We start from the raw sequence: 16,009 nt of genomic DNA, 5'->3' as shown, positions 1-16,009 counted from the left end.
GTGCACCTGGGCAGCCAAAATCCATGCAAGACTTATACCCTTAATGGCGAGATCCTAACAAGAACTGAAGCAGAATGAGACTTAGGGGTGATCGTCAGCGAGAACATGAAGACTGCCAATCAAGTGGAGCAAGCTTCATCTAAGGCAAGGCAAATCATAGGTTGCATACGCAGGAGTTTCGTCAGCCGTAAGCCTGAAGTCATTATGCCATAGTATAGATCCATGGTGAGGCCCCACCTGGAATACTGTGTGCAATTCTGGAGGCCGCATTACCGTAAGGATGTGCTGAGACTGGAGTTGGTCCAGAGAATGGCCACCCGGATGGTCTCGGGACTCAAGGATCTCCCGTACGAGGAACGGCTGGATAAAGTTGCAGCTGTATTCACTCGAGGAACGCAGAGAGAGGGGTGACATGATCGAGACATTCAAGTATCTCACGAGCCGCATCGAGGTGGAAGAAGATATCTTCTTTTTCAAGGGTCCCGCGGCAACAAGGGGGCATCCGTGGAAAATCAGGGGCGGGAAACTGCACGGGGACACCAGGAAATTCTTTTTCACTGAAAGGGGGTTGATCGCTGGAATAGTCTTCCACTTCAGGTTATTGAGGCCAGCAGTGTGCCTGATTTTAAGGCCAAATGGGATAGACACGTGGGATCTATTCACAGAGAAAGGTAGGGGAGGGTCATTGGGGTGGGCAGACTAGATGGGCCGTGGCCCTTATCTGCCGTCTATTTCTATGTTTCCTTTATCAGCACCTCTACTATCTTTCCCGGTACTGAGGTCAGACTCACCGGTGTAGTTTCCCGGATCACCCCTCGAACCTTTCTTGAAGATCGGTGTAACATTCGCAACCTTCCAGTCTTCCAGAACCCTTCCAGATTTGATTGATAGATTAGCTATCAGTTGAAGCAGTTCAGCTATAGTCGCTTTTGGTTCCTTGATTACCCGCGTATGGATACCATCCGGTCCTGTGGATTTATCATTTTTAAGCGTATCAATCTGCCAGCATACCTCTTCTAGACTGACCGTCAACCCTGTTTTCCATCCTCATTTCCCGCATATAGCCTGTCGGCTTCCGGTATGTTGCTTATATCCTCTTCGGTAAACACAGACGCAAAACATGTGTTCAGTTTGTCGGCAATGGCTTTGTCCTCCTTTAGCACTCCCTTCATTCCTCGGTCATCCAACAGCCCCACCGCTTCCTTCACAGATCGTTTCCCCTTTAATATATCGAAAGAACGGCTTGAAGTTTTTCGCCACCTTGGCTATTTTTTCCTCGTAGTCTCTTTTGGCACCTCTTATCGCCTTATGGCACCTGCTTTGATGCTATTTTTGCTTTTTCCAGTTATCGTCCGTTTTTGACCTTTTCCATTCTTTAAACGAAGTCTTCTTGTCCCTGATCACTTCCTTCACCACTACAGAGCCACCTAGCCTAGGGACCTGCACCACTCTCAGACAGACCTGCACCTCTCTCAGACAGACAGACAACCCTGCAAGGCTGAGGCTCGGATCAACCAGTTATCCAGGTGTGGATATATTCTGATCCCTTGTTGGCGGAGGAATACCCCTATCACCACCATAGAGAATGTCCTGGGCATAGCTCTGAATTGGAAATGCTGCCCGAGCACTGAAAACACAAAAATCTGTTGTTGAGACCAAATGGGAACGTGAAGGTATGACTCCTTGAGATCCAGGGCCATGAGGATCTCTCCCAGTCAAACAGATGCAATCACGGATCGCAGAGTCTCCATGAGACCTGAAGACAGCGTTCGAGACCTTTTAGATCCAGTACTGGTTGGAACGTCCCTTCCTTCCTGGGAACCACGAAGTAAATCAAGTACAGCTCTGACCCACGCTCCTCTGGTGGGACGAGTACTATGGCCCATAGAGCGACCCAAGACCAGAGTCTCTTGAATGGCTCTCTTTGATGCCCTGCTTTCCATGGGACTCCAAGAGAACAGCAACTGTACGGGAGAGCTCTAGCTTGTAACCCTCTCAGAGGATCTCCAATACTGACTGATCAGACATAATTGCAGCCCACTCTTAAGTCAACTAAAGCCGGCCTCCCACTAGCACAAAAGAAAAATGGACCCGTCTCATCTCATGAGTTGCAGGTAGACCCAGCTGACTGTTGACCGACTGCTGGGCTGCTTATCTGTCCAAAAGGAAAACTGCATGATGGCTACCCTGGCATGCTGACCAAACTGTTAACGCCTAATTCTCAACCGGGAGGCACTAGAACCTGCCCAGGAGATGTTAGGCCTATCCTTCAGCAATAGCTGGGGTTTGGTCTCTCCTGGCTCCTTCACCAAATTTGTGAGGTCCTCCCCAAAGAGGCATCGCCCCTGAAGGGAAGCCGAACAAGACAGGTCTTAGAAGCCGCATCCACAGCTGTCTACAGGCTACTGCTGCCAAGGAGGTACCATGGGAAAAAGCTCATAACATCATATAAACTCTGTCAGCCAAATAGGCTAAACCAGCCTCCATCTGAGCACATTGAAGTCACTCCAAGCACATCCTTGCCACAAAGGAATGACAGACACCTGCAGCACCAGAGATGCCACCTCAAAAGGCATGCTTCAGGGCATGCTCTAATCTTCCAATCCTGAAGGCGATAACCCCTTCCACCGGGTGGTCTTCTTGGTAACAGCAAACACCAGGGCATCCGCCCTTGGACTTGGAACTTCTGCTCTGGAGTTAAAGGTACAGCTGCGCTATCGCCCGGCCTATTTTCAGGCCATAGCCAGGTTTTGCCATTCCACAGTGATCGAATCCTGGAAATTCGGATGCATAGGGAATATTTTTTGGAGGGCCACATATACCCTTCATCATTGAAGCCCTCTGCGACCCTGCCGAGGGATCCTCAAAAGACAGCATCTCCAGCGCATCAGAAATCAAGGATAAGAACATAAGAATTGCCGCTGCTGAGTCAGACCAGTGGTCCATCGTGCCCAGCAGTTCATTCCCATGGTGGCTCCCAGGTCAAAGACCAGTGCCCCGAGACCAGCTCTACCTGCGTACATTCTGGTTTAGGAGGAATTTGTCTAACTTTGTCTTGAAACCCTGGAGGGTGTTTTCCCCTATAACAGCCTCCAGAAGAGCGTTCCAGTTTTCCACCACTCTCTGGGTGAAGAAGAACTTCCTTACATTCATTCAGAATCTATCTCCTTTAAATTTTTAGAGAGTGCCCTCTCGTTCTCCCTACCTTGGAGAGTGAACAACCTGTCCATATCTACTAAGTCTATTCCCTTCAGTACCTTGAACATTTCAATCATATCCCATCTCAATCTCCTCTGTTCAAGGGAGAAGAGGCCCAGTTTCTCCAATTTTTCGCTGTACGGCAACTCCTCCAGTCCCTTAACCATCTTAGTTGCTCTTCTCTGGGATCCCAGTTCATCTCAGAGAAACAGGTACAATACCTTAGGTTCATCATTCTCCTCAGGAGGAAGTTCTCTATCCTCCAGGGGTTCATGTGACAATGCCCTTTCTAAATAGAGACAACCTCTGAAGGAGGCATTGAGAAGTCTCCCTATCTCATTCCCCTGGAAGATCCAACTGGGGATACTTGGGAGCCAGGTAAATAGCCAACTGAACCAGGAGTGGCCTATCCTAAGCCAGAGCCGATATTCCTGACCATCCACCTGCTTGGAGATAGAAAATACTGAAGGACTGATTGGGTAGAACCTATATATGGAGCAGCTCTTATCTCCACTTGCTAGTAGATCTATTTTAAAAACATGCCACCCCACCATCAGCTCTGTAGTGATATATAACCCATCCCTAAAACCAGCAGAACCTTGAGGGTCCAAGACAGTGTCTCTCTTAGCCCAGAGTCCCATTGTTTGCGTGTGATAAGCTAAGAAGAGGTTCAGAGGTTGACATGACTTACCTGGCAGCCTGTGTGGCCTGTAGCTGAACTTCCAGGTTGCTACTATTCATTCCTTTCACAATGCTTTCAACAGACCACTGTACAGCACTCTAAAATGAAAAGAAAAAAAAAAAACAAACAAGCCATTCCTACTGATTATTATTTTTTTTTAATTTGCCGTTATATTTATATCTAAGACTCACCTACTCTGTTTACGCTGTCTGTTATACTCTAATTTCATTTGGCACCCTTTGGGGTTTTTTGTTTTTTTTTTTAAATCTGAAACAGCTTTTTTAAAATGTAAATTTTCTGGGATGATGTTTCATTCATTCATTATATATGCATACATACCGTATACTTTTGGTTTTAATTTGAATATTCTATGAAAATCGAGTGGAGAAGCAAATCTCAACTGCTGCGCCTTGCAACCCTGAGCAAGTCACTTAAGTCTCACAGTTTGGTAACAGGGGCCGGTGCAGAAAGAAACCACCAGATGTGTGCATTTGTTACTAGGCGCACAATGCTGTAAGGGGCTTGATGCAGTGCAGAAGTTAAAGTCAAGCAGTGAGGAGAAGGGGATGGGATTTGATGTACCGCATATACTCCAAGTCGAGACCCCCAATTTTTCCTCCCAGAAAAGGAGGAAAAATGGTTGACTCAAATATAAAAGCCAGGGGCTTAATATTGCAAGTGCCCTGCCTGGATCTGCACCTTGCCCCCCCTCCCTCCCACACTGCCCTGTACTATCTCCCTCCGGAAGCCTTGCAGGCCTCCACCGAGCCTTCTGCAGGACCCAGTAGTGGGCCGGGATATGAGGGATCCTCCATCTCCTATCCTAGCCATGTGATGCTGCTTCTCCTATAAACATAATATTACATTACGGATTTCTATTCCGCTTGTATCTTGCGGTTCTAAGTGGATTACATTGGAAGATAGCTGGGCATTTCCAGGAAGTTACATTACATTGGAAGATAGCTGGGCATTTCCAGGAAGTTACATTACATTGGAAGATAGCTGGGCATTTCCAGGAAGTTACATTACATTGGAAGATAGCTGGGCATTTCCAGGAAGTTACATTACATTGGAAGATAGCTGGGCATTTCCAGGAAGTTACATTACATTGGAAGATAGCTGGGCATTTCCAGGAAGTTACATTACATTGGAAGATAGCTGGGCATTTCCAGGAAGTTACATTACATTGGAAGATAGCTGGGCATTTCCAGGAAGTTACATTACATTGGAAGATAGCTGGGCATTTCCAGGAAGTTACATTACATTGGAAGAAAGCTGGACATTTCCAGGAAGTTACATTACATTGGAAGATAGCTGGACATTTCCAGGAAGATACATTACATTAGAAGGTAATTGGTTTCAAGTTACATAGTGAGGTTTCAGGTTATTTTGTGACTTAGAGAAGAAGATTCCAGCATGATGGGATTCATGTTAGGTTAGGTTAACCGAATATGTTTTTTTGAATAGTAGTGTTTTTATTTCTTTTCAGAATGCTTTATAGTCTGTTGTTGTAGTCAATAGGTTGGATATGGAGGGGTCAAGTTTTGCTGCTTTAGTAGCTAGGAGGCTGTCATATAGTTTTTTGCGTTGGGTACCTTTGAGTACTGGGTAGGAGAATGGTGTCTGGGTTCTCCTAATTCTGGGTGAAAGGTTTCGATTTAGGCGATTGTTTAGGTAGGTAGGTGCAGTTCCGTTTATTACGAATAATTTGAATTGGATCCTGGCATAAGCGGTGGATTTCCCCAAGCCATCTCAGTAATGGCCTATGGCCTTGTTTTAGGAAATTATCCAAACCTTTTTAAAGCCCTGCTAAGCCAATTGGTCATCTCTGGAATGCAGATATGTAAACAACAACTTTAAAGTGAACAGAAGAGAAGACGCTTTTACCACTAGGTTGGGAGCAGCCTGGAAAGATTAATTGAAAAGCCAGTCTTATTTTACTGAAACAAAACAAGTGCCTACAGCTTTAGAAGCCAGATCAGGAGACAGATCCGTGCCCCATGCTCAAAAAAACTGTGCATGCAAGTCTGAGCATGCACATTCATCTGTACATCCCGTAGACAGACTGTAAGCTCTTCCAAGCAGGGACTAATCCCCCAATTAGCCCTCAAGTTCTACGCACTTCCTAGTCTATTTTCTTGCATCAGTCCGTTGGACTTTATCCCGACGTGGGCGACTTTAGGCGCTCACCTGGCCGTTCTGGTTCTTCTCCTGAAGCGGAGACGTCGCTTCGTCCGGGAAGCTGCTCACGTTCCTCTTCTTGAACATCTGGTCGTCCTTCTTGGCTTTCCTCAGCTCCACGTTCACCTCTATCCTCCTCCGCCTCATCTCCTGCAAGAGAAAAGCGGACAGAGCTCAGCCCGGGCCCCTCCAGGCCCATCCCAGGCTTCCCCCCCACTCGGCGGCGGCTACTCACGCTCGAATCCTTGCCCTTGTTCTTGAAGCGGTTCAGGCGGGCCGCGCTGTTGCTCTCGCTGACGGACATCGTGGCAGCTCGAAGCGGTCGATACCTAGGAGTGGGGGGTGGGGAAAGGCAGAAAACTGGTTGTTAGGCAGATCAGCCGGCGCCGCCCTTTTAAACACCAGCCGAGCGCACAGCCAGCGCACGAGTGCGGCGGGCCCCTCCCTGTCGCGATTTAAATTCCCCGCCGGCCCGCTCGGCCATTGGCCCGTTCGAGCGAAAGCAAGGCTTCCAATTGGTCCGTTTGAAAGAGGCCAGGGGGCGCGAGGACCCCCCCTCCCACTCCCAGGCTCGGCAACGAAGAGGGACCAGCTGCGCGAGACGACGTGGAGGCGGAGCTTCGGCTACCGCGCGCCTCTGAGCTCTTGAATCCAAAGCCGAGGCGACTTCTTAGTTCTGCGCAGAACTTACAAGTCACGTGAGCGCCCGGGCGAGCCCTTTAAATGTTAAAAAAAAAACCCATAGACTTCAGGCCTTGGGTCATTTCACCGCCCTAACGTAAGTCCCTTCCTCTTAAAATATCGATTAGGTGGGAATCGGTGTTGAACAGACCGATAGAGCTCGTTTAGTCTGGCAAAGCTTACCGTAAATAGTGGCTGAACACTGCCGATTTTTTAACCTGTCCTAACAATAAATACATCAGCTTACAAAATATACAGAGATAAGGCTATTTAGTGGCTTTTTTTTTTTTTTTTTTTAATACCCAGATAGGATAACTGTATGTTTCCTGGGCAACTTAATTGCCTCTGAATACTGTGTGGCCAGTGGTTAAAGCTACAGCCTCAGCACCCTGTGGTTGTGGGTTCAAACCCATGCTGCTCCTTGTGACCCTGGGCAAGTCACTTAATCCCTCCATTGCCCCAGGTACATTAGATAGATTGTGAGCCCACTGGGACAGAAAGGGAAAAATGCTTGGGTAGCTGAATAAATTCATGTAAAACCGTTCTGAGCTCCCTTGGGAGAACGGTATAGAAATAAATAATTTATAATTTCTATAGTGCTGAAAAGCATGCATAGCGCTGTACATTCAGCATTCAATAGAAGGTCCCTGCTCAGAAGAGCTTACAATCTAATTTGGACAGACAGAGATAGGACATCTTAGGGTTGGGAAGATTCTGGTAGATATAATGATCAGTGGCATAGTAAGGGTAAGAGGCGCCCTGCCCCTGCCCTTTCCCTGTACCCCCTTTGATGTCACTTCCTAGGCGTGGGTCCTGGAACTGACGTTACAGAAAGCACCAAAAAGGTATGGGGAAGGCAAGGGGCGCGTGTGGCAAGGAAAGGAGCAGGTGGGCGAGAAGCAAGCGGGTGGGGGAGAGGAGGGGTGCTACCGCGCCCCACACACCCCTTCCTTACTACGCCACTGAGAATGATACAATGGGTATACCCAAACTGCACCAACCCTACCTATGAAAAGTCAGCACTGTAAATATTTTACAACACCAAAGCACTTCCTGATGAGATCTGGAAAAAAAAAAAAAAGAAGAAGAGAGCAAGCTGGACTGCTACCGATTCCAACACAGAACCACCACCTAGTAAGGAATAAGACTACAAACTAGAAACATATGCATACAAAATAATGAAATGGAAAACTTCCAAAGAACAGCCTCAGAGATGGAACACTGATAAAAAGGAAGGAAAAATTATGTTCTTACCTGTTAATTTTCTTTCCTTTAGACACAGCAGATGAATCCAGAGACCAATGGGATAGCACACATCTACTAGCAGGTGGAGATAGAGAAACTGATTAACAGGTGGTCCTATTGGCTGGCACGCCTCCTGCATCTTCAGTATTGCTCTTTGCCCAAGCATCCATAACCATCAATATGTTTAGCATGTAAAAAACTTCTTTCCCATAACAAATTTCAAAAGGTAATAATACAGAATACAGCTATCAATAATAACAGACTTCGAAAGTTGCAAAATAAAAACACGACAGTCAATATTCAGAAAGGGTGGGGCTCTGGATTCATCTGCTGCATCTAAAGTAGAGAGCTGCACGGGAACGGGGACGACGGGAATCCCGCGGGACCCACGGGTTCCCCCTTTGGGTCACGGGGATCCCGTGGGGACGCCCCTAGGGTCGCGGGGATCCCGTGGGGACGCCTCCGAGGGTCGCGGGGTTCCTGCGGGGCTGGATGTACTCAGTCGCGCGGCTCTTCTCCCTACCTTCTCTGCTTGCAGCACAGAGCCGAACGGAAGTCTTCCCGACGTCAGCGCTGACGTCGGAGGGGAGGGAGGGCGTAAACAAAGCACTCCCTCCCACCGACGTCAGCGCTGACGTCGGGAAGACTTCCGTTTGGCTCTGTGCTGCAGGCAGTGCAGGTAAGGAGGAGAGTAGCCTCGCGGTTCGAGTGGCTACCAAGGGAGGGGGCGGTCCGCCCCGCCCCGCCCCGCCACACCCCGCCCCGGTTGCAGCACAGCCGGCCAGGTCCCCTTACTTTTGTGGCACTTCCCCGACCGACCGACAACAGCCCCGGTCCGACAATCCTCCCTGCCCTGTAGCCGCGAATCTAAATTATCTTCTTACAGCAGCTGTAATAAGGTAATTTAGATTCGCAGTTAAGGGCAGGGAGGTTTGTCGGACCGGGGCTGTTGTCAGTCGGTCGGGGAAGTGCCACAAAAGTAAGGGGACCTGGCCGGCTGTGCTGCACCCGGAGCGGTAGAGAAGGAGTGGGGAGAAGGACGCTGAAATGCCATGGGGAAGACGGGAGGAGGGGGGGGAAGGACTCTGAAAGCACTTGAAGACAGAGGAGGGAGAAGGACGCTGAAAGCACATGGGGAATACAAAGGGGTGGAGAAGGACGCTGAAAGGCCATGGGAAGGGCGGGGGGGGGAAGGGCTCTGAAAGCACTTGTGGAAGGCAGAGGGGGGAGAAGGATGCTGAAAGCACATGGGGAAGACAAAGGGGTGGAGAAGGACGCTGAAAGGACATGGGGAAGACAAAGGGGTGAAGGACGCTGAAAGGCCATGGGAAGGGCGGGGGGGAAGGACTCTGAAAGCACTTGTGGAAGACAGAGGGGGGAGAAGGATGCTGAAAGCACATGGGGAAGACAAAGGGGTGGAGAAGGACGCTGAAAGGACATGGGGAAGACGGGGGGGTGGAGAAGGACGCTGAAAGGCCATGGGGAAGACAGAGAGGGAGAAGGACGCTGAAAGGACATGGGGAAGCAGAGGGGGGAGAAGGACACTGAAAGCACATGTGGAAGACAGAGGGGGGAGAAGGACGCTGACAGGACATGGGGAAGATGGGGGGAGAAGGACGCTGAAAGGAAATGGGGAAGAGAGAGTAGGGAGAAGACGCTGGCAGGGAAGAAGACAGATGCCAGACTATGGGGGGAGCGGAGAGAAGAAGATGGGTGCCAGACCAATTTGGAAGGGGGAAGAAAGGGAGAGGCACAGTAACAGAGCAAATGGAAGATGCAGAAGGAAGAGAGACAATGGATGGAAGGAATTGAATGAGAACATGAGGAAAGCAGAAACCAGGCAACAAAGGTAGGAAAAGAATTATATTTCTTTTTTTTATTTTGCTTCAGGATAAAGTAGTATATTAGTTGTGTTGATAAAAATTTATAAACATTAGAGGCTCTGGTAGAAACCCATTTGCAAAGTATGTATTCTTCCCAATTAATATTTTCAAATTAATAAAGTCTTTTTGCTTATTTGTAAATGGGTTTCTACCAGAGCCTTTAATTCAGTAGCATAATTAAATGAAATAACTATTTCTGAAGTTTATATGGACGGGCGGGGAAGGAGGGGATTCCTCGCGGGGGACGGGTGGGGACGGAGGGGATTCCTCGCGGGGACGGGTGGGGACGGAGGGATTCCTCACGGGGATGGGTGGGGACGGGTGGGATTCCTCACGGGGACGGGTGGGGACGGGTGGGACTTTGGCGGGGACGGGTGGGGACGGGTGGGATTTCTGTCCCCGCGCAACTCTCTAGTCTAAAGGAAAGAAAATTAACAGGTAAGAACATAATTTTTCCTTCCTTAGCAACAGCAGCAGATGAATCCAGAGACTAATGGGATGTAGCAAAGCAATCCTCAATCTGGGTGGGAAGCAAACGCTGCCTCTGCAACAACCGAAGCACTAAACGCAGCTTCCGCATGTGCCCCCACACCCAACCGGTAATGCTGAGATAAAGTATTCTTGGAAGACGCATGACAAAACTCCTCCAAGGAAAAAACCTCTTGGCTGAGTCCAAGTAGCCATTATTGCTCTGGCTGAATGGTCATGAAGTTCTTCCGCCAACCGCTTCTGTGCCATCAAGTAATCATAAAGAATGTGCTCCTGGACCCTTTGAGCGATGGAGACTTTGGACGCTGCCATACGTTTGTCGCGTCCCTTGAAGAATACAAAGGTGATTTAAACAACTAAAAGTCATTAGAAACCTACAGATTGCGGAGAATGCTACGCACTTTTAAAAAACGCAGTGAAGAAAAGCTTGCCTCCCCATTCCTCCTCCCAGGAAGAAGGAAGGAAAAGTGAGAGCGGTATAAAAGAAAGGATGACACCACCTTAGAAAGAAATTGTGGTACTATCCGAACAGACACCCCAGAATTTGTAAATCAGAAATAAGAATCCCCGCCGTACAAGGCCTGCAACTCAGAAAACCGCCGAGCTGAAGCCGTGGCCACAAGGAACACTGTGTTCAACGTCACAGCCTTTTAGAGTCTCAAAAGATAAGGTTGAAACAAAGCCTTCTGTAAACTGCGAAGAAGTACCTTAAGACTGTACTCTGGATAGGGCTTCTTAAGAGGTGTACAAATATACTATACTTTTAGGAACTGAACTACATGAAGCTGAAAAGTAAGCGAAGAGCGAGATACCTAGCCCTTGTAACAAGCTAAGATTGCCACTTGAAGCTGAAGGGAATTGAACACTAAGCCCTTGGCAATATGCTTGTGCCAAAAAAGAAAGAATATAAAACATAGAACTCTGGAAGGGTGCCAATGTTGAGAAGAACCCAAGAAAGGAAAAGCCTCCAAAAAGGAAGCATAAGCCACAGGTGAAGACGTCTATCGCTTGGAGAAGAGAAGAAATAACCTGCTTCGCATAACTCTTACACGTCAGCTAGGTCGTAATATCAAAGTAGGACAAATATCCATGTTGATTGGATCCTAGGTGAGTAAATCCGGAGATACCAGGAATCTCAACAGTTCGGCTGTCGAAAGACTCATCAGATCCGCATAGCAAGGATGGCGCAGCCAATCCGGAGATTCTCTAATTACTGTGCCCTGAAAGCGAGCTTGAGATGGCAAATCTATCCAATCATTAGCCAGGGGAAAACAATTAAAAAGAGAAACCAGAGGCGAGAAAAAAAGCAACGCTACTACCCCCTCTGACTGCCACTCCCTACGTCTGCTGAAGAAGCTAGGAAGCTTTGAATTTCGAGGCCATGAGGTCTAGTTCTAGGAGATCTCACCTTTATACAAAGAGCTGGAAAAAAGCCTGAGCAAATAGTTCCCAATTTCCAGGATGTAGAAGATTTTACTACTACTATTACTACTACTACTATTTATTATTTCTAAAGCGCTGAAAGGTGTACACAGCGCTGTACCTTTTAACATACAATAGACGGTCCATGCTCAGATTTTGTGGTGAGAAAGTCTATCTAAACCCTTTTCCTGACCTGTAAAATAATGCGCCGACAGAAGAGGAAGATGAGATTCCACCCACTGAAGTAGAACTATTACTTTACTCGCCAACTGAGTATATCACGTACTTTCCTGACTGTAGAGAAATACCATCGTCATAAAACTGTCCTAAAAGACCTTTATCGTCATTCCGGAAGAATGGTCTGAAACTCCTGAAACGGTAGCCTGACCGTGCTTCAGTCCAGAAGAATGAACGAGTACTGACTCCTTGCACTGAGGATTGAAGTTCACTGAGCCCCCCAACCCGACAGTCTGGGATGTTTGGCAACTTTGAGCCAGTCCAGCAAAGACCGAGGCATGCCTTTGAAAAGATTAATCTCCAGCCGAGCCACCAAATTATATTGAGCGATGCTTGAGGAGTCTAGTAGATACTACAATTGGAGCCTTGAGACATCGGGAACCACTGGAACAAAAGCGAATGCTGTAGCGTTCTTATGTGAAAGCGAGCCGAAGTTCCCAGTGGAGTCACCACCATAGATCCTAGAACCTGTACAGAATCCCATACTCTTGTTCTTGTGACTGAAGAAGGCAAACCTGAGACTGTAACCTGTTGCCCCAGTCTCTGGGAAGAAACACATTCCTCTCCTACGTGAACATCTCCTGATATTCCAATAATTAGTATAGGAGGAAAGAGCTCTTTGGAAATTTGAAGATTCACATCCAAAGAATTGAAGAAAAGTTCAAATAAAAGAAATCACCCGTTTGTGTCTGACAAATTGACTTGGCTGGAAGACATCCGAATCAAGCAGCAGTCTTAGAAAGTAAGTACAGTAGTACCTTGGATTACGAGTATAATCCGTTCCAGGAGCATGCTCGTAATCCAAAATGCTCGTTTATCAAAGCGAGTTTCCCCATAGGAAATAATGGAAACTCGCTTTGATGCGTTCCCCCCCCCCGAGAACCGGCATTGCTCCCATCGAAGGCCCCCCCCTGCGATCCGGCACCCCCCCGCCACGATCTGACCCCCCCAACACGATCCGACATCCCCCCGACCGATTTTGCAAATGTTTTGCTCGTCTTGCAAAACACTCGCAAACCGGTGCACTCGTAAACCAAGGTACCACTGTACCTGAATCTCATGTTTGCGCCAAAATGCCACTACTGCTCTCATTTTCTAAAATGTTCATGGAGCCGTGGCTAGGCCAAATGGCATCTGCCAAAACTGATAGTGCTGCTCGATGAGAGCCAAGCGAAGATAGTGCAAATTCGGTGTCCATAGGGAAATTGTAAATATTCTCACAGTTTTTCCTCTGGAAATGTCTAACTCTGAGAAACTAATTTACCAGAATGAAATCCAGCCCCCGTCTGACCAATTCCTCCATCTTAGGCACTATAAAGTAAATGGAATAACTTCCCTTAGTTCCGGAAGAACTAAAACTAATGCCCCGAGTACCAGTAACACTTAAAAGGGGTCTCGCACGAACGTAATCTTTGGAAGCTCAATACATGGCGATTCCAAGAAAGAATCTGAAATGGGAGGAGGATTCAAAGTTGCAAGCATCCTGAAAAATGCCCAAAGCCCCCTGACTTGACATCATAGTGTCTCCCTCCTCACGAGAAAGCATAGTTTACCAGAGGAAGTGAAAACCCCTTCAGAATGAAGAGCAGTCAGTCGTGGAACAGCTGGACTAGAGCTGTAAATTCTGAAAGAAGAAAGGAACTTTCCCACAAAAAAATCCAGCTTTGCAATGTAAGATGGAATATGTCAGAATTCTGAAAACAGTACTAACTCCATGCAGTGTTATCCAAAAACTTACTACCTTTAAAGTGAAGACGTACGTACTAGACGGAATCTAGAAGCTGCAATGACCGCCCCATGGAAAATAATCTGCACCTTAATTGTTAACAGACAAAGCTCACATCCCTAAAGAGAGCTTCAGGGATGATTCCAACAGCCACATAGCATTTGCTACTCTGTGGGTTTGGGAGAATAGGTAACTTGTCCCTGGTTAGAAGGACCCACACAGCTCTTCCTGCCAGTTTGAGGGACTGTCTAGCAGGTGCCATGAGAAGATGGCGACCTGAGAAATCTGTGCGAGAAGCTTTGAAACTTGCAGTCCCTGGCACACTAGAAATAGAAAAGACAGTTCAGGAATCAATTCTATAGTGCTACCAGATACACACACAGCGCTTTAGTGCTACCAGACACACACAGCGCTGCACAGAGGTACAAAGAATAAGAAAACCTCTAAACCTACACAGACTCAGCCTTCAGGGACACCGAGGGAGACAAAAAGGTACCCATATGAAACACAGGGTACTCTTATGCCGCTGACATCACTGTCCAGCAATTTGCCTTCTTCCAACTCATAATAGCAAAAAACTGAGATTGGGCGGCTGAGCACAGGGCAGAATCTCTTTCTTAAGCACCATGAGGCATAATAGAACAGTCGCAATTAAAGTAGTTAAGTCTTTTCAAGCAGAGAGAGTGGGGAAACACACACACAAGGTATATTACCGCAACAGTGGCAAAAGCTGTTGAAACACTCCCAACGTGTAGAACCCCGAAAACAGGGAAGCCGCAGGATAGTGACCTAAGTCAGCTGCAAAATAAACTCCATGAACGCTGCGGTGCTCCCGCTAGCGCCGGAGACCCAAGCACGTGCCTGTTTAATGGCGAAATGAGCTGGCTCTATCAAAAAATGCATTAAAAACCTACTCAGAGCCAACCATTAAAATATTTTTCCCACTGCCATGGTATAAAATGCTTAAAATGAACATTGGAGAGAAATAAATGAATGCTGCTTCGTTCTCAACTTAGGAAAATAAGTGCACGCCTCTTGCGCTCAGACAGGAACCGGCTATGTGAAGAACACACCCGGAGCCGTCCAAATATTTACCTCCACCCAGCCAAGGGAACTGCCAAGCAGAGTCCGCCTCGGGGAGAAATCCCACTACCGCTGTGGTGCTGCTGCCTGAGTATGAAAACAAGCACGTGCCTACAACACACGGAAAGGCACCAGTTCCGTCAACAGAGCTTTATCCATACACCCGAAGCTCTTTACTGAATAGACTTCATACAAATTTAAATTTACTTGTCAGTCACTAAACCATTTCCACAAATCTACAAAATATAGCGTTTGATAAAAAACATATTCTTTCTGTAGACTCACACCGAACCCGCAGCTCCACCACAACCAGAAACCAGAAAAGAAGTGCAAATAAAACATATACTCACAACTTTGTTGATAGTGCCAGGAGATGCCGGTTGCTCAGCACTATGAGGGCAGAATTGTTTAATAGTCACTGTGGTCTCTCTTTTTTTTTTTTTTTTACAGTGAAGGGAAAGAAGAAAAATCGAGACCCAGTCAGACCCTCTATCATTGGAGGGAGGGTGAGGCAGGGACCCAGGTGTAACCCCTAAAGCCAGCACCGTTCAGCCGGACACCCCTGTCTCACTGAAGAGAAACCTCAACAGGAGAAAATAATTTTCCAGTCACAGACAGAATTCAGGAGCTAGTTGAATAGCGACCATCACCTGCTGGGAGATAGAGCATACTGAAGATGCAGGAGGCGTGCCAGCCAATAGGACCACCTGTTAATCAGTTTCTCTATCTCCACCTGCTGGTAGATGTGTGCTATCCCATTGGTCTCTGGATTCATCTGCTGCTGTTGCTGAGGAATAATGCATTTCCTCCTGTCTTAAACCCAGTCCCCAAGTCATCACTCAATAGCCCACACAAGCCCTCAATCTATAAGCACACTCCTCACAATCTTATAGTATATCTTTCTGGTTGTCTATCCAAATTTAGGGTCCGATGTTCAAAACTCTGGCACTAAAAGCAAGAGCGAATATTCCATAGCACAGCGCTGAAAACCAACCCCCTCCCCCAACAATACCCAAAGCAAATGTAATGCAAATTTTATGCATGTTAGTAAAGCAAAAGCAAGGGGAAGGTACATGACTGATGCAAGTGCGCAAGAGCTGCGCTTATTGCGAAACTCTGGTGTGCATACAGCAGGCAAAGCAGGAAGTACAACTGGCATTCTTTTCCCATGCTGTGAAATAT

At 47.4% G+C, this 16,009-nt stretch overlaps 1 protein-coding gene across 1 annotated transcript in view; it reads right to left on the bottom strand.

Annotated features, from left to right (window-relative positions):
- The window catches only part of KPNA2 (karyopherin subunit alpha 2), a 78,227-nt gene that overhangs the window by 55,891 nt on the left and 6,327 nt on the right, over window positions 1-16,009 (bottom strand). The window contains exons 2-4 of the mRNA XM_033961785.1: window positions 6,297-6,390; window positions 6,071-6,211; window positions 3,890-3,978 (exon numbers count right to left, since the gene is read on the bottom strand). Coding sequence (XP_033817676.1) covers window positions 3,890-3,978; window positions 6,071-6,211; window positions 6,297-6,365 — 299 coding nt within the window. The 5' untranslated portion in view covers window positions 6,366-6,390. The remainder of the gene's footprint in view (window positions 1-3,889; window positions 3,979-6,070; window positions 6,212-6,296; window positions 6,391-16,009) is intronic.

The sequence above is a fragment of the Geotrypetes seraphini genome, chromosome 10 (assembly GCF_902459505.1).
Source record: "Geotrypetes seraphini chromosome 10, aGeoSer1.1, whole genome shotgun sequence".
Classification (NCBI taxonomy): domain Eukaryota; kingdom Metazoa; phylum Chordata; class Amphibia; order Gymnophiona; family Dermophiidae; genus Geotrypetes; species Geotrypetes seraphini.
The sequence above is the reverse complement of the archived record's forward strand: the minus strand, read 5'-3'. Positions and strand labels throughout refer to the sequence as shown.